At 38.4% G+C, this 22,570-nt stretch overlaps 2 protein-coding genes across 2 annotated transcripts in view; both read right to left on the bottom strand.

The window, feature by feature from the left end:
- The window catches only part of rars1 (arginyl-tRNA synthetase 1), a 37,227-nt gene extending 26,646 nt beyond the window's left edge, over positions 1-10,581 (bottom strand). The window contains exons 1-7 of the mRNA XM_084730667.1: positions 10,458-10,581; positions 8,005-8,186; positions 3,344-3,532; positions 1,961-2,069; positions 1,373-1,473; positions 1,098-1,219; positions 768-888 (exon numbers count right to left, since the gene is read on the bottom strand). Of these exons, the coding sequence (XP_084586793.1) occupies positions 768-888; positions 1,098-1,219; positions 1,373-1,473; positions 1,961-2,069; positions 3,344-3,532; positions 8,005-8,186; positions 10,458-10,581 (948 nt within the window). The remainder of the gene's footprint in view (positions 1-767; positions 889-1,097; positions 1,220-1,372; positions 1,474-1,960; positions 2,070-3,343; positions 3,533-8,004; positions 8,187-10,457) is intronic.
- Positions 10,582-19,543: 8,962 nt separating this feature from the next.
- wwc1 (WW and C2 domain containing 1) overlaps positions 19,544-22,570 on the bottom strand; it is a 61,563-nt gene continuing 58,536 nt past the window's right edge. The window contains exons 20-22 of the mRNA XM_084730052.1: positions 21,107-21,337; positions 20,855-20,973; positions 19,544-20,410 (exon numbers count right to left, since the gene is read on the bottom strand). Of these exons, the coding sequence (XP_084586178.1) occupies positions 20,344-20,410; positions 20,855-20,973; positions 21,107-21,337 (417 nt within the window). The 3' untranslated portion in view covers positions 19,544-20,343. The remainder of the gene's footprint in view (positions 20,411-20,854; positions 20,974-21,106; positions 21,338-22,570) is intronic.

Consider the following 22,570-nt stretch of genomic DNA (forward strand, 5'->3'; position numbering starts at 1 on the left):
TCTGGGAAATGCAGTGTCCGCTCTGGTGGTCTACGGGACAAATTTATGAGCGGTGCGATACTCCCACCAGAGGTACACACTGTGTAATGTATCGAGAGGGGTCCCCTATTAACTGTGATAACGCCAAAAGGCATGCTGGGTACAGCTCGCTCTCAGTCACTTGCTACAGTCCACTGAAGATGAACAGATGAAAAAAAAGACAGACCAGAGATGTTACATTGTAACAGAGTCTTGCAAGTTTGCTGTTTTGTTTTTGCTAAACTCAAAACGTTTGAGTTTAAAAGAAGTGTTGTTACTTTCAGAATCAGTACTTTTGTTCCAGAAAATAGCTAAACAGCTCAGTCCCAAATAGGTAAATAGCCTGATCCCAATAGAAGATCCCATATAGCTAAACAGTCTGCTCCTAAATAACTAGCTGTTTGCAATGACAGCATCAGTTGATTATTTCACATTCACTAATAAGTTAAAAGTGATTTTTGCTTGAATCCCTGCCCAACAGACACGTTTTAAACAGGCACTGCAATAAAAACTTTGACAGGTGATGCTTCAGAGATCGACAGAACTGTAGAAACTAGAAAACCAAACGTAGGTGAGATAACTCTTCTTAAGAAAGCACCTAAAATTGGTTCTTTTACCTCACGTCTTCACTTCGTTTGAGTTTTTAAGGTTTAAAATTACATTTGACTGTTAAACCTAGCATGAGTCAGTTTCTGTGGGGAGCAGCAGTGTAAAAGACAGAAACAGAAACAGATGGAGTTGTAACTGACTTTGTAGAAGGCCTGCAGGTCACCGATGGGCGGGGAAACGGTCAGGTAGTCTGGGAATTTATCCTGCAGGTGGGCGATCAGCATCCCAAACTGGGTCCCCCAGTCTCCAACGTGGTTCAACCTGAGAACGACACAAACAGAGTAAAATACAGACAAAAATACCAGACATATCTCACGTTGTATATCTGAGACCGATACGTACGTAGTTGTGAACTTTAACACTAGAAGGCGAGTGAATGGAGACCCCCGTCAGTCCGCTCAAATAAATGAGGTGTGCGGCGCGTGATCGTTTCAGATGAGGCAGGTTTAGTGAACAGCGGCTGAACTGACCTGAGAACGTCGTAGCCGAGAAACTCAAACAGCCGACACGTGCTCTCTCCGATGATGGTGGAGCGCAGGTGGCCCACGTGCATCTCTTTGGCGATGTTGGGGGAGGAGAAATCCACCACCACCTGAGCAACACACACACACACACACACACACACACACACACACATAAACACACACACAACTAATCAGCAAACAATAAATACAAACCCGTGAGACCTAAAGCTGTTAAATATATCCACAGCTGGCTTCCCGCTCAGCGTGGGAGTGTGACGAACCTTCTTCTTGGAGGCCAGCGGCGGCGGCTGCACTCCGTTGATCAGCAGGTTGCTCAGCAGTTTGGACACGAAGCCCCTCTTCAGGTGGATGTTGATGAACCCTGAAGACAGAAAAGACATCAGAGAGGACGGTGAGACAGAATCAAAGGAAATCCGGATGTGGGAATACAGATGAACTCTGTCAAACATCTCATGAAGTGTTGTGTTTCCACTCAGACATTTTTATTTCAACCATTTCTAACAAAATTTACCAACTTTTCTGATATTTAAGTATTTTTTTTAAAAGTGCTAAATTGTTTTTCATCTTTTGCAAGAATGTTGCTGTTAAAGCTTCTTGAAATTGATAGGTTTTTTTGGTCTTTTTAGTTTACTAGCATCTTCAATTTGTGACAAGTTACTATGAAAATCCAAACAAATATACTGAATTACTCGTAATTTTTTTATCATTCATTCACAAGTTTCTCAAAGCTGAAATCTGACACATTATTATAGACCTAAACTTGTAAATACAAACTAGTTCTTCTGTGGAAAATTAAAAAAAAAAAAAAAATTAATGTTCTGATGTTCTGTTAAAGAAGAGAACTGTACCTGGTCCTGCGATTTCAGTTTTCAGGATGAGCTCGTTGTCTGGCAGGTTCTGGATGATCTTCTCTGCGATTTCCCTCGGGTTGATTTTCATTCCTTTCGCCTTCAGCATCTGCAGAACCACAAAGTCCCAGACAGTTTAACTTAACATGATGAAGTCGGTACAAAAAGCACCAAATTCCCCTCTTTTCATCCCAGAAAGAAACTTTTTTTTCCTGAGCTGTGTGTGTGTGTGTGTGTGTGTGTGTGTGTGTGTGTGTGTGTGTGTGTGTGTTAACCCTTCTTATGACAAATGCAATTTTAAAATTTGATGTATTGGATTTTTACAGCAGATGAAAGCTGCGGTGGTTGTGCTGCTTCAGCAGTTAGTCACCACTGAACAATATTAAACTCTTAACTGTTACAATGAAAAGCTTCTAAATAACCTGAAACTAAAAACAGGATATTAAAGGGTACTTCCCGTATTTCTAAACCCGGGCCACTGTGAGCACTTCATGTTGAAAGTCTCCAAACTTTTCAGAAAGGTGCTTGTGTCATCATATATTAGATTCGCCGTGTCATATGTCAAACCTCTGAGGCCAGATTTCGTGATAGACGATAAACTGAAGTAACTTATATTTCTTATTGATTTATCATTTATTGTATTTCTGTCAGGTGCCAAAATATCTGACTGTAACATTTCTGTAACAATGTGAAGCCAAACTGCTACAAGCACTTTCATTCATTTATTTATTTATTTTCCATTTATTTTTCTCTCTGGATGTTTATAAAATGTGTGTTTGTTCGTTGAAACTGTAAGGAAATAAGTCTATGACTACGACTCATACTAACAAACTAAAGATGAGAGACGATATATTTGGTACAAGATATTCTCTTATGGCTTTTTTTGTTTTGTTTTTTTTCTATCTTGGAATTTGAAAAGGTTCCATCATTTTCTCTCTTCTTATAGTACCTACATACCCTTTTGTATTCCTGTACTTGAAGATGTTCAAGTAAAATCAAGGCTTGTAATTTAAAGTTACTACAAGGAACTTTTCTCTTTTGTGGATTTTGGAGTCCCCTGTGGACAAAAGTGGTAGTCTTTCCAGAGCCATAACCACAAAATATATCATCAGAATTAAAAATGTCCTCTTGTGTCCTAACTGGACTGCTCACTGTAACTTTGTCTGGGAAAATGCAAACACAGGCTTGTTTCATCTGATCTGAAGGAGAATCAGACCCGGTGGCAGCCATTAGGAACAAATATACAGAAACAGCCAGTTGTTTTGTTTGCTCGTGTAGCTCATGCAGAGACAAAATCAGTTAAAAACTCCTTTAGAAAAGGTTCATTTAACACCAGTTAAAGAGTCATTTTCTCTGATCCACAGACAGACTTGGCAGCCTCACCTGGGCCATGGCCATGGCACTGTTGCACTGGTAGTCTCCAAACTTGGCCTGCTGGTTGGGCGCGACGGCCAGCGGGGGGTTGTCCAGCTCGGGGCAGGCGGCCCGGATGGCCTCGCCGAAAATCTCCTGCAGCCGCTGGTTGATGTTCATCATGGACTTGCTCCAGTGAGTCCGCTCCTCCTGCAGACCCTGAGGACACACACACACACACACAGCAACAACAACATGATGATGATGATGATGATGATGATGATGATGCATAAGGAGGAAGATGCTGCTCTCAGTACCGCGATGTTTTATCAGTAATCAAAATGAAAGAAAATGTATTTGTTTTCCCTTTGGTGACGAAATAATTAGCAGTTATGTTGCAACCCTGTTAAAGTGGAGAGAAAAATGTTGCAATGATTCAGTGATCTGTACGCCTGAACTTCTGTGATTTAATGCCTTGCAACACTGTGTGTGTGTGTGTGTGTGTGTGTGTGTGTGTGTGTGTGTGTGTGTGTGTGTGTGTGTGTGTGTGTGTGTGTGTGTGTGTGTTATTTTGTGTTTAAAGGCAAGAATTTAAAGGTCAGTTTGGCTCCGGCATTAAGACATTTACAAACTCTGAAGAGAAAACAGCACATTTAATTAAACTCTTGTTTTCCTGTTGGTGCTATAATTAAACTGACTATCTGAGCTGCTCCGCCCACAGTTATCCATCAGGACCAAGACGGAAAAAGTTAACTTCAGATTTCTGATATTCTGATAATTATAACTTTTTAAACGTGTGTCTTTAAGTTCACTTACATTAATCCCCCTAAAACAAAATCTGAATCAGACTATCATGCATGGGTTTGGATGACAAGTCCGAGCTTTGCTCAGCAGTTCTGGGATATCCTGCAACTACGGGACCGCCACAAATACAAAAAGTTTAAATCTCCGAATCAGCAACATGGCTTTATATAAAATTTGGTTTACACGATCAGAGATCATGTCTCAGTTGATGTGTGAATTTCAGTAATGATTAAAGTGGGCGTTGATTGTAATGACAAATCTAAAATTATAGACATTTTAAAATCTGGACTACAAATCGTGATGAGGCCAACTTCAATATCCAAACTGCATAACCACAGCCAAATCGCAATTTTTTGAATTTGGAAAAAAATTATGATGAGGTACTGCAGTGCTGCAGAGGCTGAATCAGTAAGTGTCTGTTAGTTGTAACCATTAGTTAATAACCTTGTAGAGGGACTAGATGTCTGTAACAGTTAAATGGAGCTAAATGTTAATAAAGTTTGGCAGGCAGTCATTGAACTCATCGTACAGAGTGTGTATTTTCAGAGCAGTGGGCTTTTTGTTTTCAGGATAACCTGGACATGTCTTTGTTTAGATGCCTCCGTCTGTCTGGTCTTGTTTTGTTTTTTTCTGGGAGGGGAAACGGCTGCATTTTAACACGTTTTGTGATATTGTTTTATCTTAACTACTTTTCTCCAAACCATCTATATCTGGTCGGCATTTTTATAAAAAAAATTAGATTTGTTTTTCTTTAAACTTCTGGGGTTGTTTTGTAAATATTTGACATTTTAATGAGGTATTGTTTTATAGCAGTCCGGCTCTGTTATATCCTCCTGAGACCCGGCCCATTCATTTATGTCCTTTATAATGGACATTCTGTTCACCTGCATCTTCCTTAACTATTTGAAGTTACCCTACCAACCCCTATAGTGTTCTGTAGAGGACATCCTGGGCTTTCCAGTGATGTGTCATGTTGTGGGATTGCATGCTGGGAACTTTACTTTCTTCCTCTATGAAGATGGCCGCCATACCAACAAGCACATTTTATGGAAAGAGGAGAGGTAAGTCAAATATTCTTTATTTATTGCTATTTTTACCATGATAATTATATATATTCTTGTTCATAAACATGTTAATAACAATATTTTTACATCTGAAAACAGTTTCATTATTTCTGTTTTGAAATAACAGTCATTTAATGAATGTCAACTGTAGTGGACACCAGGACCATTTTAATGTATTTAATGACTGCACATTGTTGTAGGAGAAAGAAGTGAAGCAGAGAGGATTCTATACTGGATAGTAGAGGGAGATTCAGATTTGGAGCTTTCAGATGAGGAAAAGGATGAGGAGGATGAGTATCAGCCTGTGATAGGAGAAGATGATGATGGAGAAGGAGAGGAAGAAGATGCAGGAGAATCTGAGACAGAGTCAGAGGCAGAGAAGGAGCAGGAAAGTCGTCGTGCTCTGTGGACCAGGAATAACTTTAACTACTAATGTTTTATTTAGTTTCAGGCTAATGTATTAAATTTTACTATCATGTTAGATTATTGTATTGTGCTATGTGTAAATGCTGTTAAAATATGCAAGTTATCTAAAAATATGCTTATAAAGATGGTCAATAGGGAGTCATATCACATCCATGACACTGAAATTACTGCATTAATCCAAATGGATGTGAAACAAATTAACTGCTACTCCTTTTATTAACTTTTATTTATTTGTGTTTTTTTCCATCCATCATAACAGATTCACACCTGTGCTACCTGGGCTTCCTGCCAATCAAGATGACCCCAAAATCCGTGAATACTGGAATCCAATCCAGTACTTTTCACAGTACATAGATGACAAAATCTTTGAAGATCTGGCAGCTTTTACAAATCAAAGACAGCTCCAAACTACAGGAGTGTCACTGAATACTACTGCCCAAGAAATCAAGAGTCAAAATGTTTTGGAAATAAAAACAGCCTGAGAAATCTGAGCCGTTAGCAGCAGTGGTGGACAAAGTACTCAACCCCAGTACTTGAGTCAAAGTATAGATACTCCTGGTCAAATATTACTCAACTACAAGTGAAAGTTGCTCAGCCAAAATTTTACTTGAGTTAAAGTACAAGAGTACTCGGTTTTAAAAATACTTAAGTATTCAGAAGTACATGTTTTTTAATAATACTTAAGTATTCAAAAGTACAAATTACAAAGTACATTTTCTAATATCAATACACGCTGTATTGTTTTCATGATGCATTTACAGAAGCTTGTAACTCTCTGAAACCATCTAATGAAGCACTGATGCTTGTAGAACCACTCTGCTACACAAAGCCTATAGAAACACCTCTAAAAACTTCAGCATAGAAATACAATCAAAACCAAAAAGAACAGCTATTGTCATTTTCTGATGCAACTGTATTAAAAATCATATCATAAAAGCAGATTGAAGATAACTATAAGGAGTTCTCCAAGTCTGTTAAATAACTGAGATTTCTTTCTGTCTTCAGAGGCAGTATATATACATGAATTATGTGGTATTTTTCACCCCGATAAAAACAATCCAACTTTAAAAGCTACCTGGAATAATGAATAATTATAATAACATCTTGAGATTTAATTTTGTCTTTCTCCTGCCGTCACCATTACCGCTTTTTGTTTGAATGAAAGAGGGAGAGCTTGCTTGTTCTTGTTACAGAGAGCACCTGGACGTATTTCCACTTTTACATCAATCCCATTTGAGAGGAGCTCTGTGATTGGTTTCTTTCTGTGAGGAACACAGCATGTGACCAACTGCATTTTAAAAAAGAAAAAACAGCAACAGCTGACTTCAAAGCTCAGGCGAAAAGTAACAACAGCCTTCCTACAAATGTAGTGGAGTCAAAAGTACAATATTTGTCTTTGAAATGTAGTGGAGTGAAAGTCAGAAGTTTCCAAAAAAACAAATACTCAAGTAAAGTACAGATACTCAAAAAATGTACTTTAGTACAGTACTCAAGTAAATGTACTTCACTACTGTCCACCACTGGTTAGCAGCGGGAACTAAGTAATGAACTGCTGTGGACAGGGTCAGCAACACTGTTGAACTGAATACATGTTTTACATTACATTGTAATGAATTATTACATACATTTTGTCCTTGCAAGCAGTAACAGAAGAGTGATACAGAAATTTATTGTATTTGTTCAAATGAAATGTGTTCTTGGGTGAATATCACTCTAAAGATATAATCTGCTCATTTTTTCTAATTTTCTAAATTCAGTTCTATTTTCACACGGATATCGTCCTGTTGTCCTCTACAGTGGACATGCTGTGAAATTAAAATAAAAAATATATTCAAAAAAATTAAAATTGTAAGGTGTTTTTTTAGGCCCAAATATATAGGAAATCACAAAAAAACAGAAATTGTAAGACACTTTTTTCCCTTGGTTCTCAGGAGGATATAAGTTGCTCATGCATTCAACAAAATTCACTAATACTGCACTAATCCAGTGTACAGCACAATACAACACCAACCAGAACAGGAAACATGTCTGTATGCTTGTAGAGGTGAAGCCAGAGCTTTAAACCAGTGAGGTGCTGCACTTCTGATGAATCAAAACACTCGGTCCATTTATTTTTCTGAGTGTTTAATAAACTCAAACATATTTCCAGTAATAACAAACCATAACATCCGGTTTCCCGAGTTACTACTGCAGCAACACGCTGCCTCAGGGGTAAAAAACAGTTTACCTCCCAGGCAGAACACCTGACCACACAAAAATTGCTTCCTATTTACAGAAGACAGTGTTAACTGAGACCATCCATTAAAATAATTATTCTGTAACTTATATTATGGCTCCTACAATTACAACTAAACTGTTTCTGGCATTGTGTTCCCTGCCAGCTGCTCTGTCACTCACCCTCTTCAGGATGTTGAGTCGATATTTCAACTTGGTGTTTTCCTCCCGCAGCTGCTCCAGGCGTGCCGATGCGTTCAGGTTCTGTGGGTTTTTGAGATTCTCGATCTCCGCAGAGAGACTCTGGATCTCTGTCTCCTGAAGGAGAAAAGAGCTGGTGTGACTTTGACTTTTCACAAATGAGGCTATCAGGAGTTCAGATAGTCAAAATGAAACTAAAAGCTGCCTCACTGCTGGTAAATGATGCAATAAACACTCAGATTGCAAACATTTAGAGCCCCTGAATCCCAGATAAACTCTAAACTCTTGTATTAAACCAAGACTATGTTCAGTTGTGTTTTGGAAAAGAAAGGACTGAACTGAGACTGAGGGAAACTCAAACATTCATACCGTTTTGCAGCTTCATTTGTTTTTGTGAAAACACCTTTTTGAACACTGAACTGAGCCGTGGTCTGTCTGTCTGCTTGTGCACTGCTGTTTTTCTTGCTGAAATTATTCAATTACTGTTTGCTTTCTTATGGCTTTGTCTGGTCTGACAAAGATATTTTCTCATTATTTGTCAGCGTTTCTTCAAATATTGTGCCTGCGATTTCTGCGATTGGAAAACTGCAGTGGGAGAGAAATTTCAAGAAAATTTTGACAGTGACATCAGTGTTTTATGTCAGAATCAGCAAGTTATTAAATATTACTATTAACTGTAGAAGTATTATATAACAAAAACTGACAAAAATCCATCCTTAGTTTTGAGGGAGGAGAAAATAATCATGTTGTATTTTTTGTCTTTGAGCAGACTTTATTTTCATGTGACTTTCTGTGATCTGACTATAACTTCTGTGAGTCAAACATTAATCCTCCACAACTGGTGATCTGTGTTTCCGTCAGGAGGAACTCTGATAATAAATAAGGCCACCAAGAGTTTCATCATACCGTTAAGTTTCCAGAGTCAGAATGAAACCAAAAGCTTCCTGACTGTTGTCACATGATGCAGCAAACATTCAGTTCACATTCTTGGAAGTTCTTAAAGTTTTAGACTATTTTTTGACGATGATGACACTTGTTTTCATGTATTTTGTTTTTATGTTCTTTGGATCTTTATCACTGATTTTAACTCTGGAATGATGAATCTCTCATCTGCACAAAAAAAAAAAAAAAAAAACCTAATAAACTACAAACTAACTTCTAAGACTCCCTGACATTCATGTCCAGACTTTGTTTGATTGTGTTGGTTTAAATATATTTCATCAACTTATTTTTGTGTATGAGAGTAACAGCCTCAGGATCCTCTTAAAGACCACTAGAGGGCCCTAAACGACAGTTTAATAAAGTTAAACTTGACATCATGTAAAGGATAGCTTGTTGAACCTGATTAATGAGATTGGTACTATTTGATATGTGACTTAACTGTAGTACAAACCGTTGTCTATGGAGATGAATGAACTCGCACAACGCTTCATTTAAATTTCTGCTCATTTAATATTTGCTTGATTATTTTCTGAACCACACATTCATTAGGTTCTTCTATTCGATTCGCCACCGGAAATCAGACGTCCAATAACACAACGCTTGGTAAAATAAAGTAAAAACCCTCTTGACAGCTACCCCCGGGAAAAACTGAAGTCCAAACTTCAATCTTTTCCTAAATTAAATGGGGTTTGGTGCAATAAGTGTTAGCCGAATTTGATATTGTGACAACCTTATCCGCAGACAGTATTTAAGTTATTCTCTCATGTAGTTATTTGTACTAACAAGTAGAGCCACTTAAAATTTTAAGTCTTTTGAATGAAGTTTGGTGACGGTTTTTTTTAGGATAATAAGTGGGTATCTTGTTAAGTGTTGGTAGCCGAATATGAGACTGGTGGCCACCTAATCAACAGTCATTCTTTATTTTGTTCGGTCATGTAGTTATTTCTACTGACAAGCAGAACCGCATTAAATCGAAAGTTTGTTCATTGAAGTTTGGTGCTGTGTCTGCTGCTGAAGACCGCTCACATCACAGCTGGATGACCAAATGTCAAAGTTTAAAGCCTTACTAAAATAAGTAGGTTATGGTTTAAGTGTTGTTGGCCGAATTTGACACTGGTGACCATCTACTCGACAGACATTCTTTGTTTTTGTTCTGCCTTGTATTTATTTGTACTGACAAGCACAGCGGCATGAAATCCAAACTGTTTAATTGAAGTTTGGTGCTGCGTCTGCTTCTGAGGACCGATGTGTAGCTTTGTCAGGCAGCTATGAATGACAGGAAAACCAAATGTCAAAGTTAAATTTTTAGCAAAAATGAGTGGGTTTCGAGTACATGTTGTTAGCCGAATTTGAGATTGATAGTTATGTATTCGAAATATACTGTATATTTTACTCGATTACGTTGTGATTGGTACTAACGACCGAAACCACTTTAAATTAGAGCTTTGTTAAATTAAGTTTGGCGCCGTGCCCGCTTCAGCAGTCCGGTGTACAGCTATCTGAACCACCGGTGGTCTCACACACATTTAGCCTGCTAGCTAACGCCACATCCGTCACAGACAGGCCGCTCACCTGCTGCTGCAGTCGGGCTGTGTACTCGGATACAGGGTCTCCCATCTCTGTGAAACACCGGAGAGAAACTCTTCTGTCAGCTGGATGTGGAGTCTCGTGGCTGATGAAACAAACTGAGAGAGGAGGAAGGAGTCCACAACTTTCACACAGTACACTTCCAGTATTGCAAACGTCATCATCTTCTTCTTCGTTGGTTTACTAGCGGATCGTAAACCGTCGTAAAAGGTGGATACCGCCACCTGCTGTATGTATGTAGAAACATGCCTTTACATCGTCTGAGCATTTATTGTTAGATGAACGTGATGAACACTGAACTACAGAAAACTATGACATTCAAGTGGGGTTACAGTTATGGAGGCATGGCAGTGCCATAAAAAAAAAGAAAAGAAAAAGAAGAAGAAAATAAATTTGGAAATATAAAGCCAAAGAAAATATAAAAGAATAAAAGCATTTATTTTTTTAAATTTATTTCTGAATATAATGTAGTATTGTATTTTATGTTTTTTAAGTCATTTATTTTTAATGCTATCCTTTTAAGTTTCCCTATTCATTCCCTTATTGTTCTTGCTATTCATTGAATTAAAAATTAGAATAAACAAATATTATTGTAGAAAAAAAACATATATATACTGTAAAAATAGACTAATTTATATGCAATAAATAATATTCATTAAAAATAAATATATATACAGAAATAAATGTATACATAAAAGTAAATCTAAATGAAAATGCTTATAATTATTGCTGTTTTCTGCATTAGGATATCACACTTTTGTGACCCATCTTTTTAATACAATTATTAAAACTTAGCTTATGATAAACCTCAGAATCAAAGGTTAAATTAAATTTGATGAAAACAGTAAGACCCTCACCTGTACCACCAAAAAGTCCTTCATAAAAATGATGTGTACAATACAATTCATATAATTCATTAAAAATCATGATTGCAGCTATTTATATAAAATGTCTGATCACTGTCAAACAGTTACTCTAAAAACAGAAACGTGCAACATAACCGCTGAGTTAAGATGTGCAAAATGCAATTTCAGGAACAGAAACAGAAACTACAGATGTTCCCGTACATGAGGATACCAGGGCGTTAAAAAATACAGATATAAATGCATGCATGATAAATATAGGATATATGAGATGGTGCTGGGAAGGTTCCTGTTTCAGGGCTTCAAACCAATTATGCAGGCTATGATTTCTGCTTTCAGTCAATAAAAATGTCCTGTATGTTTGTGTAAAATATCTAAAAAAAAATGTGTTTGTGAGCTCCCACAGTTTAATGACAATCTTAGCTGCTGAAAAGATGTCAAAAATGACTGTCACATGTGCCAGGACACTGTTCTTACCATCATATTATCATCAGAATCTGTAACCTTCATAATATCAATCACATATTATGTTAAATTATTCTATTTTAATCCTTCTGACATGACACAACTGTACCAAATGTCCAACAAAACACGCCAAAATAGAAGAGAAGAACTTTTTTTATTTGTTGTGAAACTACAAAACATATTATTTGTTTGTTTGTTTTTTTTGTTTGTTTTTTTGTGCTGGTGAAATATTTACAACTCTGGTCGACAGTACAGTGTCTGAGAATAAAATTCACAGCTTTTCGGGACTTTCGCAATAAAAAGAAAAAAACAAAACAAAAAAAAAAAACAGGAAAAGCACACCCAAATCACAAAGTGCAATAAATACATGCTGTATGTTTCTCATAGCCGCCTCCGTACACATTACCAGGTTCATCGCCAGTCGTAATACAAACAGATTCATTAGAAAAAGAAAAAAAAAAAACAATAATCAAATGAAGAAAAAAATGCACTTGAACTTCAGAAAACAAACAAGAATTACATCACAACCTACATGATGAAAAACAATAATTATTTGTGACTAACAGCATTTGTTTTTTTCTCTGAATGATCGTGATTGATTGTAGTAAAAACCTACATTCCTTCATCCAGATGTTGTAATATATAAACCAGTCTTCTTGATTTAGAGGTTAAACAACATTCGGTCGATCACGACGAAGACTTTAAAACAGACAGTACTGTTCCTCAGACTACACGGAGTCCTACTCCTCTGAACTACTCGCTCTACGGTGAACGAAAACTGTTCGCATTAGGAAAATTAATGCGAACGTTTCTCTATGTTTCCAGCTTCTCTCAGATCGGACGATGGCGGGCAGGTTTGGACATTTAAGACAACGAAAAGAAAAGAAAGAAAAACAAAGTATAATAATAATAATTTACACGTTGCTCTCCAAAGGCACACTCTCTCACGTAACTCCAAAGGCTTTCATTAATTTCACAGTGTTCCTGCTACAGTAAAACCCTCAGCCCTGTCAGAGTACACCGCCGCGTTCACACTGCAGGACGACGACGTGGAAGACACATCTGGCTGCTTCCGTCACACGACTACAAGATATTTTTATGTCCTGTAGTTTAAAATGATAAAGACGGACAATCGGGACTTTGACACGTGGTCCGCTCAGTCTGAGCAGCTGTTTGAACAGAATTTGCTCCAGTTTATCACGACAACAGAGCGATTTAGAGCGGAAGAAGTGATGCTTGAAGATGCGAATTGAGGAAAAAAGATGGATTTGTGCAAGTAGAATAATACTCATTCCAACACCTGAACTTTCTGTATCGGGTGATACAGAGTACCAACCCGATACCAGTGCGTTAAAAATATATATTATTATTATTTAACAGCTGTATACTTCTAACTACTGCAGGTCCATATGATGATATATTCCATGCAACAGCAGAAATGTGTCAACCGGTAGAGATTCAGCAATATGGTTTCCACTGTGAACTACTCTCTCCAGATCCTTTGTCTCATGTTAGAGGGTTGTTTTTGTTCCAAACAAAAGAACAAAATACTCAAATGTGATGAAGTATGGTTACAATTACTGTATCGTGATATATACCCTTACGTGATATACAATCTGTAGTAAGATGGCTAAAAGATGTTGCTAAGGGACCTGTAAAAGCAACATAAGTGCGCTAAAGTTCACAAAACACCAGCTAACTAGCTTGCTAACGACTAATGTTGATTAGCTGGCGAGTTAGCTAGCGTTTTGCTAGCATTAGATAACTTAAAATGTGACTATGTCTCTTTTAAAGGTCCCCCAGCAACGTCTTTAACCATCTTCAAAATCTGATATCTACAGGAAACAGGACAGGAGACAGTTGACAGAAGTTCCAGGACTACCGCGACAGAATGAAGTATTTTTTGGACTGTTTCTGTTTGTTTACTTCAGGTGTTAAATCTTTGGTAGTAATTTACATTGTTTGTGGTGTGTTCCAGTTAAACTAGGAAGACTGAATTTCTTAGTTCCCAAATGGAACGCCCCCTTAAATTGCATTTCCAAGTCGGAAAGTCAGAGGAACCTCACCGACCCTGACCTCTAAATCCAAGATGGCTGCTTCACGCATCAACGGTAATGAAAGCTGTGGTAATGTGCTGCTTCTTAGTCGTGCACACACTACTGTCCAACTTCTATCTGTGGACATGTTGCTGTGGCGTTTGCACGCACAAAATACCGCGTTGCTATCAAGTGCAGCGCAAGGTTTTCACGGAGACGTTCGTTTCTTGTCCTGGAACGCAGTGGACCTGTTTGTGAGGTCGTTCCCAGCTCTGACTTCCAACATCCGTAAAACGAAATGCAGCATTACTTCAGACGTGACTGTTGTGGTGGTTAGCCACAGAAGGCGAGAGCAGCCGTGCTTGCAAATTTTTTATGATAAATTATCTCATTATCCTAAGAAGTCCTCGTGATTAAAAAAATAATTGCAACCACGGCCGGTCTCTTCCGTGGATCTCATATAAGGTCCAGATTCAAACATTTAGTTCCTGCAGTGTGAACGCAGCCTCAGTGTGAACGTCCTCACAGCGTTTTATTCAGTTTCTATCAAGTTTCACTTTTTTCTTTTTCCATACAAAGGATGAAGAGCTGCAGTGTTGTTTGATTATTATGTATTTGTGGGATATTTATTATTCTTATAGACACTTGTGCAAAATATTCCTACGTCTACCTGAATGTGCTGTGACTATCTTTCTTTATTTCTGTGGATTTAAAACATTTACAGTATTTCATTATCAGAAAACAAGGCTGATTTTAAGTTTTGGGGAGTTTTTGGAGATCGCTAAAGGACTGAAGAGATCTAAAAAGGAAAATAGGTCAAAATCAACTTCCTCTGTTGGTCTTATACATAAAAGGCAACACATAAACTACAAAAACAGGTTGTAGGTCGACTCTCCGCTGGATCTGATCTACAGTTCAAGCATTTCTCATGAGCTGCTGTTTATCTACAAACAGTAAAACAGAGAAGCATCTGGAATGACAGCAGCAGTTAGGTTTGTGTCAGCTACATTCGTGTTTACTCCAGGAATGGAAAGATGATGATATGAAGGGTTTGTGCCACGCGGTGGACGCTTTCATCCACCTAACAGACCCAAAATACATGCTTAGCATGGTGACCCAGCAAGAAGAGGAACCGCTGACGGTGACAGCGCGACGCCACAGAGACGACCAGTTCTTGACGTCTCAGACGGTCTCAGTTTTTATTTCCCAGTAAAGCAGAGTGAAGTTTATTCATCAGTATGAAAGCGAGCTCAGCGGGACGTTCTGTAAAAGCTTAACTATACCATAAGAGAGGAACGGTTGGGGATTTTGTTACTTTTACACAAATTAAAATCTGTTTTTGTTCCTTTTAATTTATTTCTCATGTTCTAATCTGTTGCTCTGCCACGTTATCTTTCCTTTTTGCTTCCATTCTTCTCCGATCTTTCTAATTTTTCCTGCCTTTTGTATTTTGGTCAGGCAGCTTTTCCTTCGTTTCATTTCCTGTGTCAGTGTCAGACCCATTTACATTCTGTCATGTCGAAAACATTCAATTATTTTCTGTCCGGCTTGTGGAATTAAGTCAATTAAAATTGACGGCACCAGAAATACTAGTCTGTTAAACTAGTTATTAATATTTTATTAATGTACATCAGTGGCTAACTGCTGGGTCTCAGATGTTACACAGATTTCAACCAGCGAGGTGCGGACGTTAACCTGCAAGGAGAGCAGGCTGCTGACGCTCCACTGATCACATCATCAACACTCAGCAAATCAACATGACAATAATTTTTAACATTAAGACTAGTCGACTATTCTAAATTTTACTTTCTGTTTAAACAACGTGGAATTTAGTCATTAGGAGCGTCACTAATCTCAAGCTGGCTTTTTAATTCATGAAAAGCATAAGATTTTGTGAACTTCATACAAGTAAAAATCCTGTTTTTTGTTCACTGTTCACTCTGTAAGAGTTTACTCTTCTCTGACTGCACTCCTTCTTTTTACTTTTGAGTTCTTCCTTCATTTTGTCATCGTCGTTTTGTTGTTCTCATTTAGTCACTTCCTTTTTAATTATTTTGTGTCCAGTGAGTGAAATGATGTAAGTTTAATTTCTGCAGCCTGCCTTCACTATATTTCCCAGAATGCCTTTTAACAACTTGTTGCACTCAGTCACAAAGTTTTCTTTATATTCCATTTTTAGGGTTTAGTCGTATCTATTTATTTTAGCGATGCACAATAGTAGATATTGACCTTTTTTTTCAGAATTGAAGAAATGCTATTTGGTGCCTCCTCGCATGACTGATGCTGACCAAAAATTGCAAATAGAAACTTTGCTGTCTGTTTTGGACACTTCAAAAACACAGGCTGATCAGATATTTCATTTTTAAGCTTTTATCAGCTGATACCATGGACAAGGCAATTTAATGAGCATCCCTAATATAGGCCTATTTATTTTATTTATTTATTTATTATATTTGTGTATCTTCTTTTGGTAATTTTCAGAATGACTTCAGGCAGAAAATACTGCTGTTTAAAGTCACGATCCCTCTTGTATGCTGCTCATTATTGTGAGTTAATTATTTTTGTAGCTGATTTATTTATTTTTTTGGCGAAATGCAGACAAAGGCCCCTCTGTGAATAAAAGCTTCTTTGTACTGTAGTCACGACTACCAGTCTTTCTATAGAAGGAGTACAATAAGAAACTGGTCAAAGGTAGCAGGCAGAGTGATGCGAAAGCTTTTCCAGCTATTATTGAGCGCTAAACCTCGGCTGTTGTTGCAATGCATTGTGGTTCCTGCTGCTGCGAGGGGTGAACCTGAACAGCAAAGAGTTTTTGGGGAGAAGTTTTTGCTTTAACGCAGGTGAAATGCTCAAAAAAAAAAAGCATCAAGGACAACTTCTCCAACAGCTACTCAACATCCAGGTACAAACACAAAAGACCCAGTAAACAAGAGATGTGCCAGAGTCGAGGTCTGCTGCTGAGACATAAGCCCTGTTGCCGTGGAAACAACATCAGACGTCAGTAAGTCCTCACTGAGCTGAATGTAAATCACACCACAGGAGCACAAACGGTTAACTGACTTCTGACTCTGCACATACACGGCAATAAAAAGAAAAACCCACACATTCAAAAGTTGATAAATTGATGACATCTGGAGAACATGATTGGAATGACTTTTTGATCTTTTCAGATTTTTTTAAACAAATAATTTGATTTCCCTTCACATTGAGTCTCTAAATCCACTTATTTCAGAACATTTCTTTAACCTTACTGCACTCAGAGGACAGCAGAGCTCTGCAGAATTTTCAAGGACTGCATGTACCATGAAAAACTACATGAACATTAACATTTAACGTATATAGATTACACTCATCTTTTTGGCCAATGTGCTGATTTTAAAACTGAACATACGTTGCAAAACGTGACAGAATATGCTTAAAAATAATTTAACAGCAGTCTGCACATTCTCCACGTTCACTGCAAAGGTCTAATGATCAAAAATACTTTGTTGGTCCTTTAGACAGAATCACCTGCAAAGGACAACAAATTATCCTCAGTGAGGATATTCCTTTTTGCTATTGTTGCCAACAGTTTATTTCTACATCCAGCAGTTACAGAGCAACAGGATCATTCATTTGGAGTCCTGTTTGTGTCACCTGGTGAATTTAAGCCCAATATTTGCTCTATTTTAGCTGTGTTTTTGGTCTCCACCAACTCCTGAAGGGAATATATGGCTCTTTAGCAGGTAAATGCTCCTCTGTGTTCACGGTTCTACCTTGCACCTGAGATCCCCAGAGGATCAGTAAGCAGCAACATCTCTGATTGTCTGGTATCACGAGACTAGCATGACGTATATGTCATCATCCGTTCATGTCCGCGAGGGTCCGTGTGGATCCCTTTGTGGTCGCTTCTACTTGTCAATATTTCTCTTCCCTTGCATGAATGTATTAACTAACCGTACGTGCGTTCCTCGTCCCTGGTCCTATTCTTTTTAAGTTTTCTCGTTGTCCTGCCAAAAACCAGATGAGGTTGCCATTTTCTTTCCTTCACGTCCTTGTGACCGGTACCGGTCTGCTGTTTGGAGCTGAGCAGGTAGTTCACAGTCAGGCTTTCATAGCTGTTCTGCTGCCTGTTTTGGCCTAAGATGACACTATGTTTTGTAGGCTGCAAAACCAAAACAATAAGCTGAAAGGGTTAGAGCAGAGTTGCATGATAACTGCCTGTGGGTTCAGCACCATGAGAGACCCCTTCCACATTAAGATAAAAGTCAGCATAATAAGAATGAACTCGATAAGATCAAACAAAGGTGATATGTTCAGTGTTGCTGGGGCACCATGCTAACATCCAGTTCTGACAGACATGAGAGCGACTCTGATATGTATCCAAAATATCCAGTTACACAGTGGAAACAGACGGAAGAGAATCTATAAAGACTGACAACATGTAGTGTAGTACGAAGACGGGAATATCTGTGCTTGCAATTATTTTTTTAATGCTGTAATCTCCAAATCACAAGTTTGTTATAATAAAGCCCCGTTTTCTTGTGATAAGGGGTCAATTTATCACAGAAACAGTAATAAGAGGTAAGAACCTTTTGTTTTCTTGTGATAACAGGTCGATTATCTTATTATCTCTAGACAACAAAGCTCGATTTCTCGTGATGATGGTTTGATTCATCCTGTTATCTTGGGAAAATAAAAGGCTGACGAGGAAAGAACATTTTGTTTTCTCGTGATAATGAGTCCTTGTCTCGAGAAAACAAAGGACAAAGAGGAAATGATCTTTTCCTTTCCTGTGATAACAGATTAATTATTTTGTTATCTTGAGATAACAAAGCTCTATTTCTTGGGGTAACAGATAAATTTATCTCATTATCTCAAGAAAACAGGAAATGATCTTTTGTTTTTTTTGTGAAAATGGCTTAATTATTTTGTTATATTGACATAACAAAGCTCAGTTTCTTGTGATAACAGGTTAATTTATCTTTTTATCTCAAGAAAACAAAAGGTCAAAGAGGAAATGACCTTTTGCTTTCTTGTGATACCGGGGATCATTTCAAGATAAGGAAATAAGTAACTCCTGCTCCTGAGATTACAGCAGTAAGGAACTGATTGCAAAACACGTCCATTCTTTGCTTCCTTAGTGTTCTGATGTCATCAGGGCAGAAAATATTTTAACCAACCAATAAGAGCGAAGATCAGGAGCCTTGAGAAGATGAGTAGGACTCCTGCCTTCCTATTGGCTGGCAGCTGCTGGTCAGTTTTTCTCATCAGTTGGTAGGAGGGTGGGGATTGGGGTGTTTAGTCACTTCCTTTTAGTCATACAATCAATAAGAAGTTCACAGTCATCAAAAATACATTTGATCTTCACGTCCTGTGTGTGTTTCGACAATCTTCGTGTGCCTCAACAATCAACAATCATTCCAGCGCGAGGCAAAGGTTTATGGATTTTTTTTTTTACTTTCCAAAAACCCACATCAAGTTTCTTTCTTTTTTTTTTTTTTTTTTTAACTTTTACCTCAAGTTTCTTAAAGTGCAGACTATCCGATCAACTACCTGAGTGTTAGTGAGAGTTAGTGCTTTTTCTACACTTTTCTGAGTGTCCGTGTGTGTGTGTGTGTAACCGGTGAGAGACGACTTTTTACTTCAGACCTAAAAACGAGAAGAATCTCACCTCTGACTCTCTGATTAAAAACCGCTCTTGAATAATCGGATCCAGTTCATTTAGCGATGTTTGTAAAGCAAAGACACGCTCCAGTTTTCCTCTCGTGATCTTGTATTGCGCGTGGAGCTGAAGCAGAAGGCATGCCGATGATACTTATGTACAACCATCTGTGCTGTCAACACTGTACACAGCAGACAAGCTTCAGATGGGCGCGTTTGTTTGCGTATAAAGTTTTCAAAATGCTCTAAAAAACACATGAAGGCTGATATTAAATATCTCTTAAATTTAGATATTTATTTTGTTGCTTATTTCGCTTTAGTACCTTTCTTTTGTCTGTACTTCTCTGTGCTATCAGTATACACATGTATTTTCTGTCCAAATGTATCATTTTTAGTACAAAACTCTTTGTATTCACACTGTGCGACTTTGTGCTGGAATGATTTTTAACACCTAAGAGCCTATAAACAGCCGGTTAGTAACAGAAACACAACGCCATAAACAGAATGGAAGAGAGTGAAATAATAATAATAAAAAAAAAAGCTCTAGCAGTGCTATCACTAATTTACAAACAAAGACTATCCACATTAGAAATGAGAACTGAGCTCTTTAAAATGTGTTTCTTCACGGTTTTGAGTGTTTCTTTTTTTGTTTTTCTACTAAACATATTATTATTATTATTGTCATTATTATTTAAAATTCTTCATAACACCGCCAAACGTTTGCTTCATTTGTGTCGGGAACAGCAGGTTAAGACTCAGGAGGGGAAATACTTTGAAATGCTTCTCTACACGTCGTCAGCCGGCAGGTCGGGGATGCTCGTCTTTGCTCGTGTGAAGAAGGCCATCTTCTCTCTGAAATCACACGGGAAACAGGAGATAACGTGATGTGAAAGGTCAAAAACAAACATCCAAAATGTTCACTGCTGTGTTGTTGTTTTTTTCCATGTCCGGTCCATGTTTTGTTTCCCTTCTCTGAGTAACAATTCTCACTGCCGTCTGCAATCCAACAAAAAAAAAGAAAAACGCACTTTCTCTTCAGATTTTTCAGTCATGTTATTGTGAAAAAGTTGATTTTTGTTGTTACATTGATAGCTTGTAGAGGAGCGATCATCTTCAATTATTTGTATTTCTGAAAGGAAAAAAGCCTCCTAACAAATAACTGAAGTTCTGTTCATACTGAACCTCTAATTTCATTTGAGAATCGCGTGAAGAAAAAGAAAAGAATGAAGAAGAAAAGAATTGAGAATGTATTGACAGTACGTTGAGTCTCAAATTTCAGATAAAACCTGATCCCACCTGAAGGTCTGGACCTCGGGGACCTCTTTGCGGCTCTGGCCCCTGATCTTGTGGACGTCCTTGGCTGCTGCCCTCATCATCTTCTCCACCCGCTTCTCCTGCAGCTGCTCCTCTCGAGTCTGAACGGGGAGGCGCACGGAGGTGTTCAGATACTGAACTGCACTATGACTGGACTATGATGAACAACTGGATGCATTTACAGACCCGAGCGCCTCAGCGGTCTTGGGTTCTGACGGTAGAACGGTCCCTCACCTGTTTCTCGGCCTGTTTGAGGAGCAGCCGGAAGCGTTCGTCTTCTTGGACCCAGGCCGGCAGCTCCCTCTGGCCCTGCTGCCTCGCCTTCTCCAGCTGCGTCTTCAGCTCCCGCAGCACCCGAAGCTCCTGTGCCAGCCGGGCCTGCCGTGTCCGAGACACCTGCAGGTCCAACTCCAGGTCCAGGGACGTCCGCAGAAGACCATCCAGACCTTTAACCTGCATGGGAGGCTAAAGAAAGGACAGGGAAGGACATTGTTAGCTGCTAAAGACACGAACACACAAGACGGCAACAATTATTTTATTGGACACATGTTAATACCAGGTGTAACCAGGCCTAAAAGTCAGCTGAGTGTACGGTAACAATTATCCTCAAATACTGTAATCCAACATGTGATGTTTACATGTGAATTTCCCGCTGCTGTTGAGCCCCAGGAGGGACACTGGAGAAATTTCGCTGCCTGCGTCTAAATTAATAGAAGCTGGCAAATGTCAGAGCTGCATTAAACATTCAGATAGTAATTAAATATTAAGAGTCACTTCACTGCGAGTGGTCGACTCAAAAAATGCAAATAGGCTCTCCATCTCTCCCTCTGGAGAACAGAGATGACAGTTAATGTGGTCGGTAAACCTAAAGGTTTGAATTCACCGTTAAAGTGTCAAGCAGCAGGAAGGTGACAGCAGATAAACAGCAGAGGGAGAGACATCAAATCACTGAGGCTGGAAGACAGTCAGCCTGCTGGAGTGAAGCACGCTGAGAAACACTGCTGAAGCTTTAGTGTCACAACTCCTCTTCATGTTTCACTCCACCAAACAGCCACAAATACAGTTCAAGTTCCTGTTGTTGTTGTTGTCATTCCAACTAAAAAATACAGTTTGCTGTAGAAACATCATGCTAAAAATAGAAAGCATGAAAAAAAAAACTGAGTGCAATAAAATATCTGAGACTGAAACAATAAATAAATACACACAAATAAAATGCTACTCAAAGAGACACAGACAAGTGCTCAAATAAAATGACCAGACTTTTTATACCTGACTTGAACTTAAGACCAGTTACTGCAGTAAGTCAAGTCAGTTTCTGTTAAGACCAGTCTTTAGAATGGACTACAGGTCGACTGCACCAACCAAACTAATCCTTGTTTTAGCTAAACCCAGTGTTAGCAATGTGAATGTCATTTCTAATTTGCAGCAACGTTCTGGAGGACAGAAGAAAAACAAAAGGCGATTCCACAAACGCTGAGATAAGAAAATTAAAAGAGCTGCCAAGCAGCCCAAAGTAATAACAGCTAACGAGGGACGGCACAATTCTCCTAATGTCCATTTGATTTGACTTTCAATTATAAGGTCATGATTTGATTTAATTAATTTTTACAGCCATACTATTGCTAGACTATTCGGTTCTCACTCACAAGAAGCCAACAGGCCTTCATTCAGGAAATGATGTGCAGAAAAAGTCGCTGG

Source organism: Lutjanus erythropterus, chromosome 11, assembly GCF_056507025.1.
Source record: "Lutjanus erythropterus isolate fLutEry1 chromosome 11, fLutEry1.hap2, whole genome shotgun sequence".
Classification (NCBI taxonomy): Eukaryota; Metazoa; Chordata; class Actinopteri; order Lutjaniformes; family Lutjanidae; genus Lutjanus; species Lutjanus erythropterus.